The sequence below is a fragment of the Drosophila sulfurigaster genome, chromosome X (assembly GCF_023558435.1).
Source record: "Drosophila sulfurigaster albostrigata strain 15112-1811.04 chromosome X, ASM2355843v2, whole genome shotgun sequence".
NCBI lineage: Eukaryota > Metazoa > Arthropoda > Insecta > Diptera > Drosophilidae > Drosophila > Drosophila sulfurigaster.
This window is the reverse complement of record NC_084885.1, coordinates 423,771-447,697: the sequence shown is the minus strand read 5'-3', so window position 1 is coordinate 447,697 and position 23,927 is coordinate 423,771. Positions and strand designations below refer to the sequence as shown.

The window sequence follows — 23,927 nt, the reverse complement described above, 5'->3', positions numbered from 1 at the left end:
ATCTATCAGGCCGTTTTGCACTTCAAGTACGCACTGGAGGGCAGGAATTTCGTTATTTTCACCGACCACAAGCCGCTTATGTACGCCTTCAGTCAAAACAGCGAGAAAGCATCACCTCGACGCGCTCGGCAACTGGATTTTATCAGCCAATTCAGCACCGATATCCGGCACATCTCTGGAGAAGAAAACAACGTGGCTGATCTTCTCTCACGCATCGATGCCATCAAACACATAAACTTCGACGAGATGGCACTGGAACAGGAAAACGATGCGGAACTACAATCGCTACTCAAGTCTGACGCCGAAAACCCATCTCACTAACAAAATTGTCTCTTGCAGGCTCAAACAAACAATTGTACTGCCACGTCGCCAATAACCATACACGTCCGTTTGTGCCCAAATGCCTACGCCAAACCGTGGTTGAGGCCCTACATTCGCTGAGCCATCCGGGAGTTAAGGCAACAAACAAGTTGGTCGGAAAACACTACGTTTGGCCCCGCATGGCGAAGGATGTCGCTAAAATCGTACGCTCTTGTATCCCGTGCCAGAAGGCCAAAATCCAACGTCACACCAAATCGCCACTAGGAGAGTACACCGCCAGCGACACCCGTTTCGAACACATAAATATCGACATAGTCGGCCCGCTGCCTTCATCGAACGGATACCGATACTGCCTCACGTGTATCGATCGATTCTCACGATGGCCCGCAGCAATTCCTTTAGTAGACATCACAGCAAAATCTGTAGCCAACGCACTGATATCGGGCTGGTTCGCTCAGTACGGTATTCCTCTTCACATCACAACCGATCTGGGTCGACAATTCGAGTCTACATTATTCCAAGAGCTTTCCAAAATTTGTGGTTTTAAGCACCTGCGGACGACGGCGTACCACCCACAAGCCAATGGTATGATCGAACGCTGGCACAGAACGTTAAAAGCTGCTTTAAAATGCGTCGATCCAATCAACTGGAGTAGTTCCTGCATCTAATCCTACTCGGCCTACGCACAACAATCAAAAGCGACATCGGGCTGAGCCCTGCGGAAATGGTTTATGGCACCACACTACGGGTGCCAGGCGGATTTTTTGCACCGAGCACACAAAAACACACTGAGTCCGAGTTCACCGAGGCTCTTCAAAACCATGTCTCAACTGCCAACCACTAAGCCAGTGCACCATCATACACCGCAAGAATTTGTCCACCCGGACCTAAACCATTGTACCCACGTCTTCGTTCGAGTGGATCGAGTGAAAACCCCGTTGGAAGCAAACTACGAGGGTCCTTTCGAAGTGGTAACAAAACACGACAAATATTTTACACTCAAGGGCCACACAAAGGAAAACAAGGTTTCCATCGATCGACTTAAACCAGCTTACATCTTCAAAGACGTACCGCCTCCAACACAGGAGCAGACGACAGCGCCAACTGCTCAGACACTCGAGAAAGTGTCAAGATCAGGACGACAAATCAGATTCCCAGCAAAGTATCTTTCCCAACTGGAACTCTAGGAGGGGGGGTACTGTGGCAACCCCTTTCAGTTCTCGTGATCAACAAAACTCGATAACTCACGCGAGTATCGATATTACGGGAGTACATCTCCAGGAGATACACTCTCCCCTCAATAAGTTTCGTCAGCTTCGTCCGCCGCCACTGCAGAGTCTTTGCCGCTTTCATCTCCCGATCATCTTTTTAGTTTTAAATATAAGTATATAGTAATCAATAAATATAAGGCAAAGTAAAATTTAATGAGCGCAGTTAAACCTTTACTTTTTTGTTTTTGCCTTTGCTTCAACTGATTTCGCAGGTGAAGCCACGTGCCTGCAATAAACTATTCATTAGCTCTATCAAGCGGTAATTAGACATTTCAGTTGTCACTGAATTAACTCGCTAAGTTCTTAGAATGGGAAGCACACTTCCATTAAAAATTGAATTAGAAACAAAATCCAATGAATTGTGTTAGATTTAATCGCTCTATTGTACACGAAATTGTTTGCCACTTAAGTCCCAATCACCAATGAGAGTATCGCAACCAAAAAAAAAAAAATAAACACGCAAATCAGCTAAGAAAATATGTTAAAGTTCCAAGTTGTGGGCTCTGTTCAGCTTCCAAATGATGACATTATAATGAAAAAAAGCAAAGGAAAAAACGAATACACCAACAAGCAGACAGACTGAAATGAGGGTGCCACATGTGCAGGTGTGCGTGCTTCTAACTCTGCGTGTGTGAGTGTGAGTGTGTGTGTGTAAGTGTCAGTGTGTGTTTTTAGACTGAGATTACTGACAGTTAGGCCTCCGGCGGCACTTATGTAATTACCGCATTTTGGGATCATTTATCAGGCACTCGAGATAAAGTCGATTCGTTGACTGCTGAATACACTGTTATTTCTATGTTTGTTATTCAAAAAATATTCACCTAATTGTTGGACATTAAATGACGTTACCCAAACGAAATATCATTTTATATGATTTTGCGTGATTTATATAATTTGCTGATAGGGAAAGAATAACAATAATAATAATAATAATAATAATAATAATAATAATAATAATAATAATAATAATAATAATAATAATAATAATAATAATAATAATAATAATAATAATAATAATAATAATAATAATAATAATAATAATAATAATAATAATAATAATAATAATAATAATAATAATAATAATAATAATAATAATAATAATAATAATAATAATAATAATAATAATAATAATAATAATAATAATAATAATAATAATATGCAATATTTGTAGCACAGAATAAGCTACTCGCTTTTTACACAAGTTGTGACGACCGAATGAAAGTACACGATGCGAGTGACTACGTGCCCAGGTGCTTCTATGTGTGTGTGTGTTACTATACACCTCGGGCAACGGGAGTCGTCGTCGTCAGCTCCTTTATTTCAATCACGTTTCAGCAGCGCGCTGCCTGAATTGACTTTTGGTGGCGCAAAGAACTCATTTGAGTCGCTGCCGACAGTCAACACTCAACGCTCGACACTCGAGTGTGCCTGCTTCTCCCTCTCCGCCCTCTCTTTAGTGTGCATTTAATTAGCAAACCAAAGTTATGCAGTCTACATCAGCAAGAATGTCCAACAACAAATCAAATCAAAATGGTAACAGCAACAGCAACAGCAACAGTAATAATAACAAAACTGGCGCCAGCCAAAATCCGCATTGCGTGTAATACCTCCATGCACAAAGTTGCTGGAGTTCGCGCTGAGAAGTATGCAAGAGAAATTTTGAAGCACATGCACATATCAAACAATTGCAGTGAACAGAAACAAAAACACTAAAGGTTCATGCATATATAGTATAGTGTGTAAACCGTATGTTCTGTGAGTTGTTGAAGTTGCCTTACTACTTGGATGTTGGCAGTACTATAAAGTTTATACTATATGTACGTATTCACGATAACGGGAATATATGTACATATGTATGCATACTAATGAATAGGTTTTTACAAGCTATCTTGCAATAATATTTAAATAAAATTTTAGATTATTTACGAAATTTTTGGGTGGCCTTAAGGTAAGGTCAAGAGGATCAAATCCTTTTAGACGATGACGATGCTGACTGTTATTAAGTATATTTACCAGTCTTTGATTTTCTAAATGAGCTTTTTCACCTCTTCAGTGGCGCTTCAAATACGGTCCTTGTGGTTAGCCCGGTTAATGAAATAAATGAGCATAAAATATTAATAACGACAAGTTAGAAAACTACAGTGGAGTGTGATCGACTTCGAGTTACCCGCTACCCATTTTGAATACGAGCAAACAGTGCGGTATTATTCTTAAAATATTCTACATTACTAAAATATACCGAAGACTAAATTTTGTATATCTAAATCTGTACTAGTACTAAACATACTAGATTGTCAGCCAAAGCAGCTAAGACTCGATTGCAGTAGGGGGAATTTAATTTACAAAAGTATTTCTTTAATAACTTCTACAACTTTTATCCGATCGCTTGTTATTGTGTTTATTTGATTTGCTGGAACATAACGTATAATCTTGTATGTTGACGCCGATCAAGAATATACATATGTATATATACCTTATAGGGTCGAAGATGGCTTCTTCTGCCTGTTACATACATTTACTACCCTATGGGTAGCGAGTAGAAAAATTAGCTTCTCTGTATATGTTATCAGATTGAAGCTGTAAGTGAAGCTGTTGTTGACAGATTCAAGGCCTTACTAATTCTGCAAATAATATCAACGCATTTCAAAATTCCAAAAAATTATGTTAGATCTAGGTTTTTTCCTTTCCCGTTGTTATTGACTTGTCTGCATTATCAATTTATTAGGCATCAAATATTGATTGCAAATTCGAAATGTTAGTACCGAGATTATTATTATTCAATATCCTTAAGATACATGTTATCCAGGGGACCTGCCATCTACAATTCCTATATATGTATAAATCCTGGAAATGCATAATTTGTATCTTTTTCAGAATATCTTTTTTAAAAAAGTTAGTTTATACTCTAACATTTCCATAAGCAGATCTTTTAGTCTTTATTATGTGCTGGTGGCTATAGGCTACATTTTATTATTATAATGATGATATTAAGTATTTAAATGAATATAGAAATTGAAAAAAAATTATGTTTTTCAATTATTCTTTTAAAGCTACTCAAAGTAAGATGCATTTTTCTTGATCACTGGAATACACACACTTAGGGCTCTCAATTTGTTATTAGAAAAGTATTTATTTTCTAACATAAATATGTAATTGGTGTTTACATTGCATTTATCCTTTGTTCGTAATGACTTCATATGTAAATCTTATAATTATATAATTGGTTTAAATTCTATTTACAGCATTAGTCTTTTTTCGGATTGTGTAAGTTATTTTTAGATATTAAATATCTAATGTACGCAGCCCAGTAGAATGTTGAGCAAATAACTTTAAATGAGACAGGTGGCACTTTTGCCCAATAAACTCTCTTTAAACCCTGCGCATACATACGAACACTTGCGTATCTTTGTGTGTGTGTGTGAATTTCATTAGAATCTTATCTGGCTGAAGAAGCCGAAGCCGCAACGTTTACACGGCCCAACGCCGTCATTTTTATACGCGGCTCGTTTTGTTACCCCGCACTAATTTTTTTCCTTTTTTGCTTTTTTTTACTGCACAGAATATCTCTACTGTGGTCGTTGTTGTTGCTGTTAATGTTGTTGGTGTTGTTATGCATATTTTAACGTGGCACATATAAAAAATATCGCGTGAGTTAATAAAAAACACAACAAACATTTTGTTGAGTTGAGAGCAGGTTCATGTTGCTGCTGTCGCTGTCGCAGTCGTTGGCTTTGCCATCGTCGTCGTCCTTGCCGTTGCCGTTGCTTGATGATGTTGTTTGCTGATGGCTATTGGGCATATTCTAATTTGACTATACACAATATTCCAGCCGTTTTTACATCATCGCAAAAGCCCAGACACGTTTCACACGTACACACATCAGTGTATGTACCACACAAATGATTTAATCCTTTCGTGTCCTTGGGGATTCTAAAGGATTATTGGTCGTAATTCTTAAAGTGCGCCTCTACTCGATGAAACGTGATCATTTAAGATATCTTACTTACAATTTAACAGCAAACCAATCCAATAGTAATTGTAAACGAAAGCAAAGTAATTTTTGTGTTTTTCCAACAAAAACAAAACACAAAATAAAACAAGTAAGAAAGCTACATTCGAGTGTGCTCGACTGTGAAAACGGGTATCCCATTTTAAATAAAAGCAATATATTTTGTGGTATTATTCTCAACATATTCCAAAAATACTACAAAAATACTAAAAATATACCAAACGGTATATTTGTTATATCGATATAGTACCACGTTAAAAATATACCATAGACGGCACAATATACCAGATTGTCGGCCAAAGCAACTCAGACCCCTAGTAAGTAGGCGTTTTTGGCCATACAAAAGTATTTCTTTAATAACTTCGACAATTTTTATCTGATCGCAATCAAATCAGAACTCATAAATACTATAGTTATTATTGTAAATTCCAAAATTCGCAGCTGTAGCTTGAAAATTATTTATTATTATTTTTTGATTTTCGAGGGCGGAAGTGGGCGTGTCAAAATTTTGATACAAACTTGATCTGCGTGCAAACATAACAAATGCTGTCGAAAATAGCTCTATCTCTTATAGTCTCTGAGATCTAGGTGTTCATACGGACAGACAGACAGACGGACATGGCTAGATCGTCTCGTCTGTTGACGCTGATCAAGAATATATATACTTTATAGGGTGGGCGATGCCTCTTTCTACCTGTTACATACATTTCCTGCCGGCACAAAGTTATAATACCCTTCTACCCTATGGGTAGCGGGTATAATTACTTAAAAAAATCGCTTACACTGCATATCAAATATATATATATTTATATATACATATATATTTAGTTTTGAGGAATATATGTATATTAAAATGAATATACAATTTATTTATATTAATATTAATTTTAAAGCTGTTTTAAAATTACACAAATTGTTAAAGGTGAACAATTTTGATTTTTTGTTTCTTTTTCTTTCTACTTTCCAATTTACATAACTCATAAAACACATTCACTAAGAGAGCATTACTTTTAAAATAAAATTGATCTTTAATGAAAGCAGCGCACTTAAAGCTACCCCCGCAGTTCTGAGCGATAGTTCGTTGCTGGTGAAATACGCACTTACCAGCAGACCACCACTACTTACAAAGTGGCACCTAGCAATGCGTTTTTTAATTTCCGTTTTTGTATGAAATGTCCGCAAATTGGGTCAATCGCCACCACCTCGATTATCCACGAACTAGTGAAATAGTGCAACATATTAGGGTATTTAAAGAATGAACTTATATTAGACCCCATGGAACGGCCGGTATAGTAAGTACTTACATGGGACCCTATGGAAGGGTCGGTGAAGTAAGTACTTACATCGGACCACATGGAAGGGTCGGCCATTATAAATTAAAAAAATTTACAATTGCAATTACAGTTTTTATATAATTTTAATTTTTCTTTTTTTTAATAAGTCGGATACTTTATAACATTAAGGCAACTTGAGTTTTTAAAATATCGTTTTTTTGGCCTTTCTCGACTGGTCCTCAGTTATTGAACCTGGACATAAAAAGGATTCAAAAAGTTTTAATAGATTGAAGTGGATAATGATTATTAAATAAATATCTTTTAAAACACTCACCGATCATAACACCAAATAAATTATCTTCTTTTTTAGGGCCGCAATCCCCTGTCATTATTTCCATAACGTCGATTTTCTGTCATAATTTCCACTTCCTCTTTGTTAGCCACATTGTCGTTTTCCACTGTAGAACTATACATTATGCTAACTGCTTGTCGTCGTACTTTTATTATCTGTTTATTTTATATTTTACACATTAAACATATAATACATACATATATGTATTATTTTTCGTCAGCCAGCAAACACAGCTGCGTTTGAACAAAAGAGTAGCACAAAATAAAACAAAGACGCGTAAACAAACAGCGATGTAAAGCTTAATAGAAGTTTTGTCTTTAATCTTGTGTATGCCCTTTCCACAAAATAACAAAAACAAAAGCGATGCTTGCCGTTATTTTGTACTTATGCTTTAATACGCATATATTTATTAACTAGGTGGTTCGACGTTCGTTTACAATAGGGTCACTTTAGTAAGTACCCATGTAGTAATCGGCGAGGTAAGCACTTACCCATGGCCAATCGGCACCCCCAGTTCTGTAGGGTATTTTCATATCCGTCTACTCATATGGTAGAAGCGTATTATAATTTTGTGCCTGTAGGAAATCTATGTAACAGGTAAAAAGAGTCATCTCCGACCCCATGAAATATATACATATATATATATTCTTGATCATAGTCAACAGACGAAACGATATAGCCATGTTCGTTGTACGTATGAACACCTAGATCTCAGAGACTATAAGAGAGAGATATAATCTTTTTATCAGCACTTATTTATAATAAGTTATTATGCTTGCACGCAGATTAAGTTTCTTCCATTTATTTGCCATGCCCACTTCCGCAACCGCAAATCGGAAAAAATCGAATAACAAGCGTTATTTTGAAGCTAGATTTTCGGTACATATAATAATAACTACAGTACTTATGATTCCTTAAAATTTTGATGAGATCGGATGAAAATTGAAGAAGTTATTTATGAAATATTTGTGTGTGGCACAAAATGCTTACTTTTATGGGGTCTTAGCTGCTTTTGCTGACAATCTAGCATGTTTAGTACTCTATAGTATGTTTTGAATATACAAAATATAGCCTTTGGTATATTCTACTATTTTTCTGGTATAGTAATTAGCTATATTTTAAGAAAATTACTGCACACTCGACTGTAGTTTTTTTCTTGTTATGTCTCATAAATTGTAAAATCGACACACTTATATAAACAGATAAACACTCACACATATGTACATACATATGTATATACGTTTCTATGCGGAAATGGAATCAATGGAATTAATAAAAAATCTGCAATCGATACCAAATTATCGGTAACTATTTTCAACTAAAGTTTGCTTTGTCTTTGGAATTACCTTTGTGAAATGATTAGATTTGCATTCGATGCGGTGACATCAATCAGACTGCCAACTAAAGAGCTTGCAACTGACGATTAGTTGTCAGTCATTGTAACAAGCATAACATACATGGCTTGCACATTCATACATACATGCATGCAGACATTCTCACACACTCACATAAATGCACATACTTATGTATGTACGAATGCAATTTTGGTTAGAGTTGTTTTCTCCCTCAGGAGAGTTGTTCGTTACTTTAAGTTATTGGTTAGTCTTGGCTTAGGTTAGCAGAGATAACAAAAATACATGTACATATGTATGTAGAATGATGTCTAGAACGTATTTTTAAGATTTTCTCAACAAATCAGTCCAAGACTCAACTTCCAGCTCCTTTCTATGCACTTGATTCCATGCTATTTTTCGGTTATAATTGCATTTTAAGTGACAGTTGCTTTTGGGATTTCGAGGCGTGTATTTGATGCGTGTCGTTGCCGCAAAGCAATCTTGCCAACCGCAGTGCTGCATTGTGCTTTCCTTAAGCTTTGGCGCCTAGTTTGCATGCAAACTTATTCCAAGTGAGCGAGAAAATGCTCCTCATGCTCTGCTCTGCTATGCAATGCTGCTTCTGCTGTTGTTTGCTGTGCAATTTTCCAGTGCCGAACAGCAGATTCCAGCAACAAAAATGCTATTGCGGTCCCAATTGTGTTTGACCAGTGGGCAACGTTGCATGTGCTGCCTTGCACCCTCTCGTTTCTCTTCTTTAATGTACGAATGGGACATTTCTCTGACATTCCGTTGCCGTCCATTGTAAGGTTTCATTTTTCGACTGGGTATTGTTATCAATGTACGCACCAATATGGTTTTCAATTGGAAACGTTTGTGGATTACGAAGTAATTTATTTGCTTTGCTTTTAAATAACACTTTATTTTTTATTTTCTCCTTAAAACCTTAAAACTCTCAGTCTGAAGATTTGACAAGCTTGAATGATTAGAATTGGCATTTAATAAGATATAAAACCATACGAGTAGGAAATCTTGTACATTTTCCATGCTTGTCAATCCATTTACATAGATCCTAATGTAAAATTAAACTTAATAAAAATCGTTCAGAAATGCAACACAAAAGCTGCGGCTTCGCATCTTCCATTCAACGTGCGTCAAACTTTCCACTCCAGTGCAACATGTTTGATCCAGTTAAGTATCCTTTACATTGTTCAGCATCGAACTTGCATAAAACGTGTTTGATCAGCTTGTCGATACTGCAGCACATAAGCAGTGTTGCCAGAATCTCTGGAGCAAAAATTGCTGGATTTCAGAAAAAAAAATTGCTAAAAATTGCTAAAATTATACAAAAAATAGCCAACAAAATTGCTAAATATTTTAAATGACATTCTTTATCAAGTTTGTACATTTTTAATTAATTTAAGAATAAAATCTTGAAATTAAAAATAAAAAAACAGGATTTCGTATTTTTATGATTTTGTTAACACTTAGGGGGCAAATATAACACTTGAAATGCAGGTAACTTTTCAAGTCAGTGAACTCAAGTAGCTCATATAATCGAACCACTTGGTTAAATACAAGCCCCGATTTCATTGCAAACTGTTAATCGCAATTTTTGCAGTGTATGACAAAAGGAATACATAATAATAAGGATTTAAGTAAAATAGCTAAAATTGCCAAAAGCGAAATAAAAAGTTGCTAAATTTGTAGCTAATAGCATTTTTAAGTTTAAAAGTTGCAAATTAACTAAAGCAACTAAATTGCTAAACTGGCAGCACTGCTTCACAGTTTCACAATTTCACAATTTGTATTTAGCTAATGAGTGAACGAACTAAGTTCGCACATGAATTATAAACAAAATCGAACTAACATATAATGCAAATTTTATGATTAAACCTCAAAATACATCGTATCGGTAAAAGAGCTATCGGAACTTTTTAAAAAGTGCCAAAAGTAGCCGAAGCTTTGAAAAAAAATGGTAGATTTCTAGCTAATAGCATTTCACAAAATCTTATAGCTTTTGCAGTTTCAAAATAGCTAGATCTAGCAATAAATTAGCTAAAATGGCAACACTGCACATAAGTTCAACGCTCGGCAGCAACATGTTCGATTCCACCACACGCTGATCGAGCAGTTGAGCGCTTTCTGTCTGGCAGTTGTACTTAGAGTTGCCAATGTGATTTGTTCACAACTTTAAGGAAACAATTTTATCAGGCATGCTCCGGTTTTCACTTTCGGTTTTCGTTTTCGTTTTGAACCCGCTACCCATTTTGAATGAAAGCAATATATTTTGCGGTATATTTCTTAAAATATACCAAATATACTACAAAAATACTTAAAAAATATACCAAAAGGTATATGTGGTATATCGATATAGTACCGCATTCAAAATATACCATAGACGGCACAATATACCAGATAGTCAGACAAAGTAACTAAGACCCCCAGTAAGTAGGCGTTTTTGCCCATACAAAAGTATTTCTTTAATAACTTCACCAATTTTTACCTGTTTGCAACCAAATTTGTAGGAAACATAACTACTATAGTAATTATTGTATATAATTGGTAACTTTAGCTTTAAAATTAAGCTTGTTATTCGATTTTTTTTTATTTGTGGGGGTGGAAGGGGGCGTAGCAAAAAATTGAAACAAACTTGATCTGCGTGCAAGCATAACAAATGTTGTCGAAACAAAATTATAGCTCTATCTCTTATAGTCTCTGAGATCTAGGTGTTCATACGGACGGACGGACAGACGGACAGACACACAGACGGACAGGCGGACATGGCTAGATTGTCTCGGCTGTTTACGCTGATCAAGAATATATATACTTTATAAGGTCGGCGATGCCTTCTTCTACCTGTTACATACATTTCCTGCCGGACACCCGAGTGTCTGATCAAACACTTATGTAAGTGTCTGAGCAAAACACTTGGGTGTCTGAGCAAGACACTTGGGTGTTTTTCAGAATTTGAACAGATACTCATAAGACTCAAGCCATTTTGTCTAAAATGATCGGTTGCACGAAGAACAACCACCGGCAAGACACAAGTGTGTACAAGCCGAGTGCCTAAAATGATCGGGTGCCGAATAGGCAAGTGCAAGAAAGGCCTGAGTATGACAATGACTCATACTCGCAGCACTCGCATAATTTTGAGTAAGTGTGTATCTCTCACTCGGTTTGCGAGTGCACGAGTAGCACTCGCACTCTTAAAAGTACGGGTGTGAGTCGAGTGTCGAAATTTGCCACCCGTGACGATGTCTGACCGGCACTCAAAAAATTTATGGGTGTGAGTTGAGTGTCGAAATTTGCCACCCTTGACGATGTCTGTCACACACCAACAAGCACGTTCTTCTCTCTCCGAACACGTGTGGCAACTGGAAGAATATGTAACAAAATGTCGGAAACTTCAGAAGACGAGCAAGCGCAATTGCAAACAAGCGATGAAGAACTCAGTGCTGACGAAGAGCCAAAAAAAGCACAGATGCCGGGGAAGAGGATGAGGAAGACGACGGCGACGATAAAGAAACTGAAAATGAGTCTGATGACGATGCGTCCGCGGCCGATGAGGATAAAATTGAAAATGGCGACAAAGCGCTAACGTGGAAAGATCTTGTAAGTTACTTAAGTTAATACCAAGCAAACTGCAAATGCTAACCACAAAGTTTTTAATGTGCTTAGGGTCTCAATGAAACACTGTGCAAGGCTTGTGATGAGCTAATGTGGAAGGCGCCTTCAAAAATTCAAAAGGAAGCGATACCAATTGCCATACAGGGCAAGGATGTAATTGGTTTGGTAGAAACAGGATCGGGTAAAACCGGCGCCTTTGCGCTGCCTATTTTGCATGCATTACTAGAGAATCCGCAACGTTATTTCGCACTGGTCTTAACGCCAACACGTGAACTCGCATTCCAAATTGGTGAACAATTTGAGGCGTTGGGTGAGTTTCAATTATATTATATTTAGTACTAGGAATAATCCAACACAATGATGTTAAAATGATGTTATGTTTGTAAAACGTAAATATGAAATGTATTATTTCTTTATTCGTCACTACCTCTGAGTTCCCTACCTTCTTTCGAATGTAAGGCGTAAATATTTGTGACATGCTGTTAAAGTGCACGTTTTTGTTCTTTGACTTTAAGGCAGCAGCATTGGCATTAAGTCTCCAACAAATATCAAACTGTCGATCAGCTACAGCAATATTATCTATTTATACCTGTAAAATACAAAGACGTCTATCTGGTGCACATCCTCAACGAGCTGGCTGGCAACAGTTTCATGATCTTCAGCAGCACTTGCAACAACACTGTGAAGACTGCCTTGATGTTGCGAGCTCTGGGCTTAGCTGCGATTCCGTTGCATGGACAGATGTCGCAGAACAAACGCTTGGCAGCGCTCAACAAATTTAAGGCGAAAAATCGTTCGATTTTGATATCCACCGATGTTGCCTCACGTGGTCTTGACATTCCCCATGTGGATGTGGTGGTTAACTTTGATATACCCACGCACAGTAAGGATTACATACATCGTGTGGGACGCACAGCGCGTGCCGGACGTTCCGGGCAAGCCATCACTATGGTCAGTCAGTATGACATTGAATTGTATCAGCGTATCGAACATTTGCTGGGCAAACAGTTGCCTCTGTACAAATGCGAGGAGGATGAGGTGATGGCTCTGCAGGAGCGTGTGGCGGAAGCACAACGTACAGCGAAACTGGAGCTCAATGATCTGGAGGATAGCAAGGGCTACAAGGGTGGCAAAGGCGGTGGCACTAAGCGTTCGGCTGCTGGAGGGGACCACGATGATTCGGAACAGTTTACGGGTGCGCGCAAGCGCATGAAACCCATGGGGAAGGGTGGGAATAACAACTATAAGAACAAGGGGGGGCGCTGGAGTTACCTTCTCTACCCTTTTCGTAGAGATGTAGAGTCTACGACAAACCAAAAGAGGCACGATCCGACTGGAACGACCGTTATATAAAAAACGACAAAGAAGAGAAGACAAATTTGCGAAGTGACGTTTGGTTCGACTAGTCAGTCGAGTGTTAACACAGGAACAGAACAGATGTCGAAATAAAAAAAGAATGAAAGGAATAAAAAACAACTGAGCGTTTTGATTTACACCACCAAAAGAAAGCATCTACACCAATAGTGTTATCAATCTATTGGTAACTCTGGCGGTGCCAAAAAGAATTGGAATCGTGGCAAAAAAGCGCAATTAATTAGTAATCATATAAGTAATTTAAATAAATGTACAACAAAAATGTTCTGGAAAGAAATATATCGTTTTATTTGTGTGTGATTAAATTGATGAAAACAGGTAGCTTTAAAACGAAAGATCGTAACTGCTGGGTTAGGGTTTGTCCACCCAGCTCTTGGTGCGTGGCCGAAGCTCTTGGTGACGCTTAAAGTGTTGCTGCTGCTGATCACGAGAATGTTGCGGTCGCTGTTGCCGATCTCGAAAATATTGATGTTGCTGTTGATTATCACGAAAACGTTGATGCTCAATGGAATACGGCGAATAATGTTGCTGTTGTTGGGGATATTGATGCTGTTGCGAATGAATTTGTTGCTGCTATTGATGAGATGACTGAAACCGCAGGATTGCAAGCAGCAGCAATTGCAGTTGCGCATTTGGCTGATCTGCGCAATCGTTGTATAAGATTTGAGCAACCGTTGTCACAGTCGAGTACGAGCCCTCTATAGGAGTAAAAAGAACCAGCTGACATACATTATTCTTGAGCATTTCATTTTTCTGGGTCACAGCAAGCTCGGCAATTCGACTGCCGAACTCCAGAGGAATAGGAAATGCACGGGTATTAAAGAGTTCCTCCAATTGCGGCATATAATTGTGCCAATATTCAATGGCCAATATTTTGAGCAACTCGTTGATTAACAGCGGATATTGCAGCAATTCATTTGGTTGCCACAGATATTTCATTAGGTGAGCGACAGTCACCTGTGATGACATATGAAAGCGTAACAGCGTTTCGTAGATATCGACTATAAATGGTGCACACAACTCCATATACAAACAACAATCGTTAATCATCCTGAGCATATAGTTGCGCATCTGACGACTGCCAAAGATTGTGGCAAACAAAGCGAAATACTTTTGAAATAGAAGCCTATGGCGCAATATGAAGTTATAGCAGTCAATAAGTTGTTTATTGGTCATGGAGTTCAGACGACGCCTGACATCACCAATCTCGCTGAGTTGATGATTGCAGTTGGGATTGGCGCAGGAACCATCCAAATATTTCCAGCATTTGATGTCAAACGCGGCGCTGTTGCGTCCCATGCCCCTGTAGATGGTAAAAGTGCTGGACACGCTGCTTGACGCTGCTGGCTGCTCAGACCTTTGATAAGGTGGTACAAAGATGGGAACTGCATCCGGAACTGCTGCTCGTATCGGCCTGCATATCTCTGTTTCTGGCTTCAGAGGCTTTTGCCGCTGCAAATTAGCTATCGTGGGCTGGTGTGGATTGCCATTGAAGAACGGTTCTTTCTGAGCATTGCATCTGGGCAGCTGGCGATTGTCATTTACTAAAGAATCTTTTTGTTGCTGTCTGCCATTAACGACTCGATGTTGCTGCTTGTGCTCGATGTTGTTAGCAGGCTGTTGCCTCGCTTCCTCGGACTCTCGTTGTTGCTGCTCTCCATTCACCAACGCCTGATTATGTGGTTCCTGCAGCGTCTCAAGCTGCAACTTTGGATTATTCGTTTTCTTGGGAATACGAAAGCTGCGCAAGTCATTAAGTGATATGTTGGTTTCTACAGCATTAGTTGCAGGATGAGCTGTAGCTTCTGGACTGACAGCAGCCGTAGTAAGTGCTGTCAATGGACTCATAGAGTCAACAATTGAAGCAGCAATATCTGATTCATTCCTATCCATTTCATTCACAATTGAATTTCGCTCATCATTGTCGTCCATGCCGCCATCCCAGGAAGAGCTCAATAAAAGGACATCGTCCGAGTCGATTTCGAAATTAAGCTCATCTTGCAATAACGCGTCCTGCTCTAAGGGAGTTTTGTCATTATTCTTATTCTGTTGTATTGTCGTTTTAAGATTGTCTTGCTCGACCAAAGCAATATTATCTGCTAAGTTTGTCAAGTTGGGATCATGTTCTATCGATGCATTTTCTGATCCTGTCTCCGAGGACAAATATAGATCATTTTGTAGCATCGTTCGACTTATTTCCATTGAGTGGATATTATTCTGCAATATTTCTATGGATTCCTGTGTTAAGTTAAGCTCATCGTCTAACATTGTATTCTGTTCTAATAAATTAAAGTTCGTTGCTAAGCTGTTTGTAGCTGCCTCCAATTGATTGAAATCAACATTTTCTTGGTCAGCATTTTTGTCAACATTAACAGGTTCTTTTTTTTCGCTGTCTTTCTCTGTCACTATCATTAGACTACTGAGATCTTCCGCTTCAACAACTTCTAGAGTTACAGCTTCTTCTGTGCTTGAAGTATTGTTGGCTGAGGGTGGCATGTGAGCAGTCGGTGCCATTATCTGTGGTAACAAAAAAAACTGATTTGCTATGCACTCAACTGATTTCGCTCGCCTAATTCGAGGCGGCTTAGACTTTAATTTGTCTAAATTAGATTTGCCAGGCACTTGTTGTTTCTCATTTTTATCAATCTTATGGTCCCCTTTTTCAATTGTGAGCTTAGTTTGTGTGCGCATTCGTTTTGCAGTTGCTTCGTTTTGTTCTGTCAAGTTTACAGAGTTTATTCGCTTCTTTTTAGTTGCGTTATTGTTTGTTGATTTTTTTGTTTGAGCCTTTTCCTGTTTGGGGCTCGTGCCTAACATTAAAAGATCGCCCTGAAACGGGGAAAATCATTAGTTAAGAACAAACAAATGACAACAAAATTGAAGAGCCTTGAAGCTTCTTTGAACTTCTATAGCACATAAGTTTTAGTAAAGGCTTTAGAATCATAAGCACAGTCGATTTGAATATCTCTGCGATTTTCAATTCATTATGTTTTAGCGATAATCTAAGAAACTCGTAGGTCTTCTATATATTCTTTACTTAATAATTCAATAATTTACGTACGTTATCCTTGTGCTTTGCCATCTCTGTTTTCAAATGCATCTGCCTCTGCTTCGATTTAAATTTAATATCCGCCAACTGCTGATTAAAATTATTATTGTCAACCACACATCGTCGCGTGGATCTTCTTAACGGAATTATTGGTTCCACTTTGATTTTATCTTTCCGACGATTTTTTAATGCCGACAGCGGTTCATCATCTATATCGGAGCTTGTATTCAAACTTTTTGAAATTTCCATATTCTCCTCAAGCTCATCCACTAACTTTTCCACCTGCAGAAATATTTCAATTTTTATCGTTTATTTACACAATTACAATTTAGAGACTCACACTTTGAACACTTATATAGGGTTCATTGTTATCGTACATGGAATTCAGGAATTCTTCGTAAATTTCCTGCCATTGTCTGTCCGTGTATTTGTCGATGCCCGTTTGGTCCACAACCTGATTCCAAAGGCGAATAATGTCACGTTTACGCATCGTTATTGATAAATATAGTTTAATTTTAATGTCACGTTGGCGTTCGAAAATGAGAAAAGGAAGATGACAATTAGAGATGGTCGAAAGTTAATTTTATGTCATCAACTAGAGATGAACAATATTTTTTATTCATATCAGATAACTGAATACTCAATTTCAGTGCTGTAAAGTACAAGGGTAGAGACTCTCTACGTCCGACCAAACGAACAATTGAATATCTGAGACTATGAGATAGAGCTACAATTGTTGACAGCTCATGTTATTATTGCAGACAATAAAAGCGTATTTTGTTCAAACTAATCGTAAGCCACATTCAATCACATTCATTTCTTTATATTGTGTATGTAAAAAATCGTTAAAACTAGATTCTATACTTTCGCTTTGGCAGCTATCGGTTTTTCGATAAAATAAAATAAAGTGTTGATCGACGGTGAATAAATTTGATATGTACATTTAACTAACAGGATGTTGCCAGATCACCACATTTTGTTCAATGTTCAAACGTAAAATTAGCGTTTGAATTAAAATCATCCATATAATTTTTGGTATATTTTGACGTTGACGCACAAGCATTAGCATCTAGTATAGTTTCAAGTGACCCAGCAGGCAAACAAAAAAAATGTTTAGCCATGCCTTAAATGGAAAATGTAATCTTCAAATATTTGTTGCACAACTAGTAATATAAAATAATACGATAATTATAAGAAATAAATATAATAATATCTATCTATGTACATATTAGATATATAAGGACAGTTGAAAGATTAAAGCTTTAATTTGTAATTTATTTTGTAACTACTTCATAGATTAATCAGACGTCAGAGACTTGCATATGTAGCCATCGCTACTCTACTCTAAATTTAGGTCTGTAATTTTATATTATTACTATATTACAATATATAAATAAATGAAATACAAAAATTAATCACTATAAATACTAAATCGAACAAATATAATTTTTATTTTAGCATAAAAAAGTAAAAAGGGGTAAAAAAAAACATATTAATATTATTTTTATTTTATTATTATAATATTAATATAATTATTATAATATAAAATTGAAATAAATGTATAATAAAAACACAAATGTTAAAATTAAATTTAATTAATCTCCGTTGTCTGGGACTATTTCATTTTTATTCTTTTAAAGTTTGGTATCTATTATATATATTTAATAATTATAAATTATAGAAATAAATGCTGTCGATAGGCCACTATCGATGTTTTTTTGGCACTTAAATGAGAGAAAAATTAAACAAACTATTAAAGTGAGGCATCGCAAACTTAAAAAAAAAATATATTAAGTTGCCGGAGTTAAAATACTAAAAGCCGCTAGCCGCTATTTTACAATTTCTTCTTCATTTGACAATTTAAAAAACGCTAGATATATTATGAAAATAGATACACTAATGTTATGTTTTAATAACCCATTTGAATTAATCGACAAAAAGTTAACACAGGCTCATCGATAAGCTGTCACCGCCAAAAGTTTAGCATCTTCGACGATGTGGCAACGTTGTGCGTACTTAGTTTAAACATTTAAGTTTCTAACGTCGCATTGCCATTGAATTTGTGTGTCGCAAGTCGGCTTGGGATTCATTTGTAGTTTGAAATTCGTATTGTATTTTTTCGCTTTCATTCAACATAACAAAAAATACTGTATAATTTTGTGTAAGTTTGGCATCGCGTGCATTTACCGAGCTGCTGTCAAATTAATTGTAGTCCCAAAATTTAAAGCCATTTAGCGATCATCGGAAAAGGAGCAACACAATACAAAGCGAACAAGCATAAAGATGCCACGAAACGTACGACAAAAGAAGCGCGCCGAGCGTCGCATGCAACAAGCTAAGAATGCCACCATTGCCCCAGTTGGCGTGCCAGTTGCTGTCTCTGTGGGCAAGGAGAGGTCGTTGCCAGCTTCGGAGTGCAATGGCAAGAAGAAGCCTGGCCACAGCCAGATGGATAAGCAAGCCATGGGTGATGGTGGGATGAAGTGTAACGACAACGACAACGACAACAAGAACGAGAACGACAACGAGAAAGACGAAAACAACATTAAAAGCAGCAGCAACGAGAAGAACAACAATATCAGCGATGATGACGGCGACAACTATATCGAAGGAAGCGACAAGAACGCGTGCTCGAGCAACAGCAACAGCAGCCTCAACGTCAATGCGAACATGAGGAAGCCGCGCGCATCTCGCGCTGATCCGATATTGGCAGCACTGAGCCGCAACTCGCTGCGCATGAGCGATGTGCAGCTGCTGCATGGTCCGCACTGGATCAACGAGGCGATTGTGAACTTCTATTTCGCCTACATGGAGGAGATCAAGTACAAGGCCAACGATGACTTTCTCTTCCTCACGCCCGAGATGTCGCAGTGCATGCTGTACATGGACGACAAGGAGCTGCACTCGCTGCTCGTTGCCCAGTACAAGGCGACGCGCAAGTCCTTCATATTCATGGCCTTGAATAGGGTGCGCACTCGGGATCGTAATACGGCGCACTTTATGCTCTTGGTTGCCTCGCGACCCGACAAGGCCTTCTATCACTTTGACTCGTATGGAGGCAACAATTCAAGTGAGTCGCTGGAGCTGTCCAACAACATCAAGGATGTGCTGGAGATGCAGCACGCGCGCTTCCGCTGCCAGCGCTGCTTGCAGCAGACCAACGACTACGATTGCGGCATTCATGTCATTTGCATGGTCGATCAGCTGACCGACTATGTGAATCGGTATGACAGCCTCGATGGGGTCCAGCCGCTGCCCCAGGATGTCGTCAAGGCCAAGCGCAATCAGCTAATCAAGCTCGTCGCATCGCTGGGTAAGCTCATCGCTTAGAATGAGCCCATCTACGTCGTTCTCTCCGTCTCTCAAAAACACAGCGACAACAACAACAACTACTGCAAAATGCGGTAGAAACTAAAACAAAAAATGCGTTTGTATTTTGTGAACACACACAACACTAACACACTGTAAGAAGCAACTTCTCAGCATATTGACAGAGACATTAAATGACATTGAATAATATTTTCATGTGGTATTTCTTTTTGATCGAGGGAGATTTGTAAGGGAGAAGTTTGCTCCTTTCTTTTCCTGCTCATACCGATTGTTAAAGCTAGAGCATCCGAATTGCGTGACAATTCGCAACGATCAAGCAACAATTTATTGAAAAAGCTTGCAAATACATTTATTTGATACTTGGGAATGGAGTGGTGCAGCTGCATAGCAGGGATTCATGTGCCGGCCATGAAGATCTCCTAACCTCACTTCGTTTAACATTTCAACCTTGCTCTTTGCCTCTTTGGGACACTAAGCAAATAAGAACACAGTAAATACTTTTTGATGCACGTGCTGCCGCAAATGTTTTGTTTGCTGTTTGCTATTTGGTGTCGGCTGCTCGCTTCGTGCTCCTTGCTTCAATCACTTGTGCTTCTGGCTCCTGCTTCTGCTCCGTAAAGTGTAAACTCAATTTACGTGATCGAATTTTTTCCATGGCACTTTACGTGTAATCAGATTCACAGCATGCTCTTCTAGCACACACACACACAAACGCACACAGAGAGGGGAAAATCACACTCACACTTTGCGTTAGTCTCAAGTTTTTAGTTTGGTTTCAGCTTCAACGGACACTTCGTGTGTACCATGGAAATCAACGAGTTCTGTCGCCTCCAAGTTCTTTCCTAACGTTATTAAAGACATTTTGAAAACTTCATATGCTTAAAGTATGCATTGACAAACAAATAAGAAAGTACTACTAAAAGAAGTAATTATCCAAGAATTTAAATTTAGTGTAAAGAAATACTTAAATTGCCAAATTGCATAAAAAGCATACTCGTAGCTTTGCAATTTGAAGTGAAGACGAAATTGCATTGTGTTGAAAGGGAAAATAATTGGAAGACAATTGATTGAGCAACGCTTTCGAGGAAAAGAGAATTGATGGCATCAAAGTGAGACAACAAAAAAGCATTCATCTTTTTAACAAAAAAAAAAGAGTATTTACGATTGCGGCTTGGCGCAAGAATGATGCCAAGTTTCAATTTGGAGCGCGACGTCTTTCGGGAGATTTTGTTGTTATTTATTGCATGCATTATTTGCACCGTCGACTATTACCGAATTGTATGTGGGCAAAGGGGAAAGGAGGGTGAATGGATGAAGAGCGATAAAGAAAAGCATGAGATGAACATGAACAGGTAATTGTGTGGTTGCTATTGTTTTATTGTTTGACTTGTGTGCGGTGTGTGCGCTCGTTTCTGATTTTTATGATATTTGTTTTGCTCTTCATAGACGACGCAGCTGCCCTGTGTGTCAGTGGCTACTCAACACATATGTACATGATTGTGTATTTGTGTTTGTGTGCGTGTGCGTGAAAAGCACTCTACGGCACTCGCGGACACACACACACACGCACAAGCACAAGCACAGCTGAGAACACACACAGGAACGTAAGAGTGTTTTGCAGCTCGTTATTTGTTACTCAGTACTCGATACTTGCGACGGCAATACTGAATACTTAGTGCCATGCACTGCGTAGTGGGCACTGAGTAGACCTGCAGCTCAGCAACGATAGTTAGGTTAGGGACGATTTTCATGCACGTGTGTTTTTTCGCAACAGGTTCAAAAGGAAGCGTGTGGCATCAATTGGCAGCTTTAAAGCCGCAGATGATGGCTTTAAAGCTCGCACTTGTTACTCTGACCGCAAGAATTGGTGTGTCCAAAATACTCGCACTTGGTTACTCTTGACTTGCTGGCTAATGAACCATGAACCAACAAAGGGACACACATGGCACACGCTTGCTTCTGCACATACTTTGCGCAACAACAGCAGAAAATGGAAATAAGCAGCTAGGTGACGGTGAAGTGTGAGTGTGCTGTTATTCCATATGGTAATGGCGAATCTTCCCTTCTTTCCCCTTCTTCTTTTCCCCTTCTTAATGCACCACAATGTTTACCGGTATCATGTCAGCTAGTACCAGGGCTACCTCATTCACCATTGTCGTTATTCCTGATCTGGCGCAACGACAAAGATTATAATGCTTTTCGCACACCAATGCACACCATTTCATTGCAATGTAACTGCGATGATCGATGCTAAGCTGAAGGCACGATTCTAAATGAAAAATTGTTGAGATTCAGCCGACGTCATTTGGCAAGTATAAAGTACGGAACCAGTCACCTTCTATAGTACAATGTAGTCAGTAGTTGTATACATCCGAAGAGTTCAATGTAGAAAATTATCATCATCATGATAACTACGCATTAGAATCTAAACGCAGTATTTTCCGGATGACCTGGACACCAGACTGTCTGGTAAACACGTCAAGTATAAATTTCCCCAGCACAGACGAGGGAAATTTAAATGTCCCTCTGGCTGACATGATACTTGACGAGTCTGGTAGAATCTCAGTTCCGCATATTAGGCAAAACGAAGCGATAATGTGCAATGACTGTGTGTACACATGACATGACTGGTATACAACTTCTATCACTCTTCTACGTTGTCTGCTACTAAAACACAACTGGGTAGTTCGCTATTCCTATGAGCGGGAAATACGAGGCCAATGCCAGTCCACTACTTATACATAGCTCAATTCAACCTAATCTTTGTTTTGTAAGCAAGGTTTTGATCTGATAGCAAAGTATTGAAAAAAATATATTTATATTTTGAAACATTTAAAAAATTTAGTTGATTAAATTTAAATCAAGTAAACCTGATTAGTGTTTATTTTGGTTTTTTTTTTTCGAAATAGAAGATCTTTCATGCCTTTGATGTTATTTGAAAACATTAATAGATTGACAGAAAGTTATCTAGCTGTTTATATTTAAATTTTAAACTTGTTATAGCCATTTGATAATTCATAATATAATTTAGCAATGAGCAACGAGTACTACAGCGTTTTGAGACTGCGAATTTCAAACTGCGGAGCAGAGCAACAGATGTGCACAGAAGTGATATATTGCCACAGAGGGCGAAAACCGTTGCAATAATAACAGCAACAACATCAACAACAACAACATCGAGAACAATTGCTAGAAAGGATGTTCACATGTGGCACGAGTAATTCTATTCTTATATGGCGATAATTTTTTAACGTCTTGCCATAAATTAAGCTGGAATTTTATTCACACAGGCATAGCAATATTTTGCACAAACAACGCTGACACTAACTTCAATTGCTTGAAATAATTATGAAAATAATTAGAATGGGAACTCAAAGGGGAAATGAAAATGTTCGACTTGGAAATACTATTCTTAAAAATCAATGAAAATATGCTTACCTCATAATAAATATATTTATAATAATGTGATTTGCTCAACATTATATCTTAAAAGTTAAGCTAAAAAGAAAAAAATTTTTTTTATTCAAAATAAATCTAAAATCTAACCATTTTCATACATTTCATGCAGTTACCAAATTTGTTTAGAATACTTTAAAAAGTTTTAAAACTTCAACTTTAAAATGTAAATTGTCATGTAAACAGTCATGCAATTATAGTATATTGCTCTCTTCGTCTGTCCTAAAACGTAGTGAGTATAAAAATAGTTGATTACCTAACTTTAGAGTTTATTATTATGCTGAAAGTTGTGGCCAAGGTATTAAAATAAAGGTTTGCAGTGTGTCCAAGCAGCAGATAAGAACATAAAATATGCACATACGTATGTATGTCTTAGTTATTTAATGGAGCTCAACAGAATTAAAGTACGAGAGTTTATCTAGTGCCTTGTTTCGGAGTTTAAAGAATACTCTTCTTTTTTTGAGAGTTGAAGTCAGTTTTGGCAAAGAGGCCGTGGCAACTGAAAGAACAAAACAGCAACAGCAACA

At 37.9% G+C, this 23,927-nt stretch overlaps 3 protein-coding genes and 1 long non-coding RNA gene across 6 annotated transcripts; 2 read left to right on the top strand and 2 right to left on the bottom strand.

The window, feature by feature from the left end:
• Nucleotides 1-7,046: 7,046 nt before the first annotated feature.
• On the bottom strand, nucleotides 7,047-7,759 carry LOC133849204 (uncharacterized). Its single transcript, XR_009895343.1, has 3 exons — nucleotides 7,719-7,759; nucleotides 7,210-7,382; nucleotides 7,047-7,127 (listed from the first exon to the last, which is right to left on the bottom strand). It is a non-coding gene; the product is annotated as an uncharacterized LOC133849204 (long non-coding RNA).
• Nucleotides 7,760-11,934: 4,175 nt separating this feature from the next.
• On the top strand, nucleotides 11,935-13,544 carry LOC133847636 (ATP-dependent RNA helicase DDX47-like). Its single transcript, XM_062282806.1, is given in 4 exon segments — nucleotides 11,935-12,142; nucleotides 12,145-12,176; nucleotides 12,243-12,501; nucleotides 12,724-13,544. Coding segments are annotated over 4 exon segments (1,296 nt in total). The 5' UTR covers nucleotides 11,935-11,958.
• Nucleotides 13,545-13,916: 372 nt separating this feature from the next.
• LOC133848325 (protein deadlock-like) lies at nucleotides 13,917-17,212 on the bottom strand. 2 transcript variants are annotated; one of them, XM_062283828.1, is made up of 3 exons: nucleotides 16,955-17,212; nucleotides 16,627-16,896; nucleotides 13,917-16,394 (listed from the first exon to the last, which is right to left on the bottom strand). In XM_062283828.1, the coding sequence occupies exons 1-3, from the start codon at nucleotides 17,102-17,104 to the stop codon at nucleotides 14,139-14,141; spliced, it is 2,676 nt and encodes an 891-aa protein (XP_062139812.1). In that variant the 5' UTR covers nucleotides 17,105-17,212; the 3' UTR covers nucleotides 13,917-14,138. The 2 variants fall into 2 exon arrangements, with proteins under 2 accessions (XP_062139812.1, XP_062139813.1); XM_062283829.1 differs by having other exon boundaries at nucleotides 13,917-15,461; nucleotides 16,861-16,896; nucleotides 16,955-17,209.
• Nucleotides 17,213-18,644: 1,432 nt separating this feature from the next.
• Nucleotides 18,645-20,131, top strand: LOC133848388 (sentrin-specific protease 8-like). 2 transcript variants are annotated; one of them, XM_062283935.1, is made up of 2 exons: nucleotides 18,645-18,775; nucleotides 18,842-20,131. In XM_062283935.1, exon 2 carries the CDS (start codon nucleotides 18,898-18,900, stop codon nucleotides 19,942-19,944), a length of 1,047 nt encoding a protein of 348 aa, XP_062139919.1. In that variant the 5' UTR covers nucleotides 18,645-18,775; nucleotides 18,842-18,897; the 3' UTR covers nucleotides 19,945-20,131. The 2 variants fall into 2 exon arrangements, with proteins under 2 accessions (XP_062139919.1, XP_062139917.1); XM_062283933.1 differs by having other exon boundaries at nucleotides 18,656-18,775; nucleotides 18,827-20,131.
• Nucleotides 20,132-23,927: the final 3,796 nt, after the last annotated feature.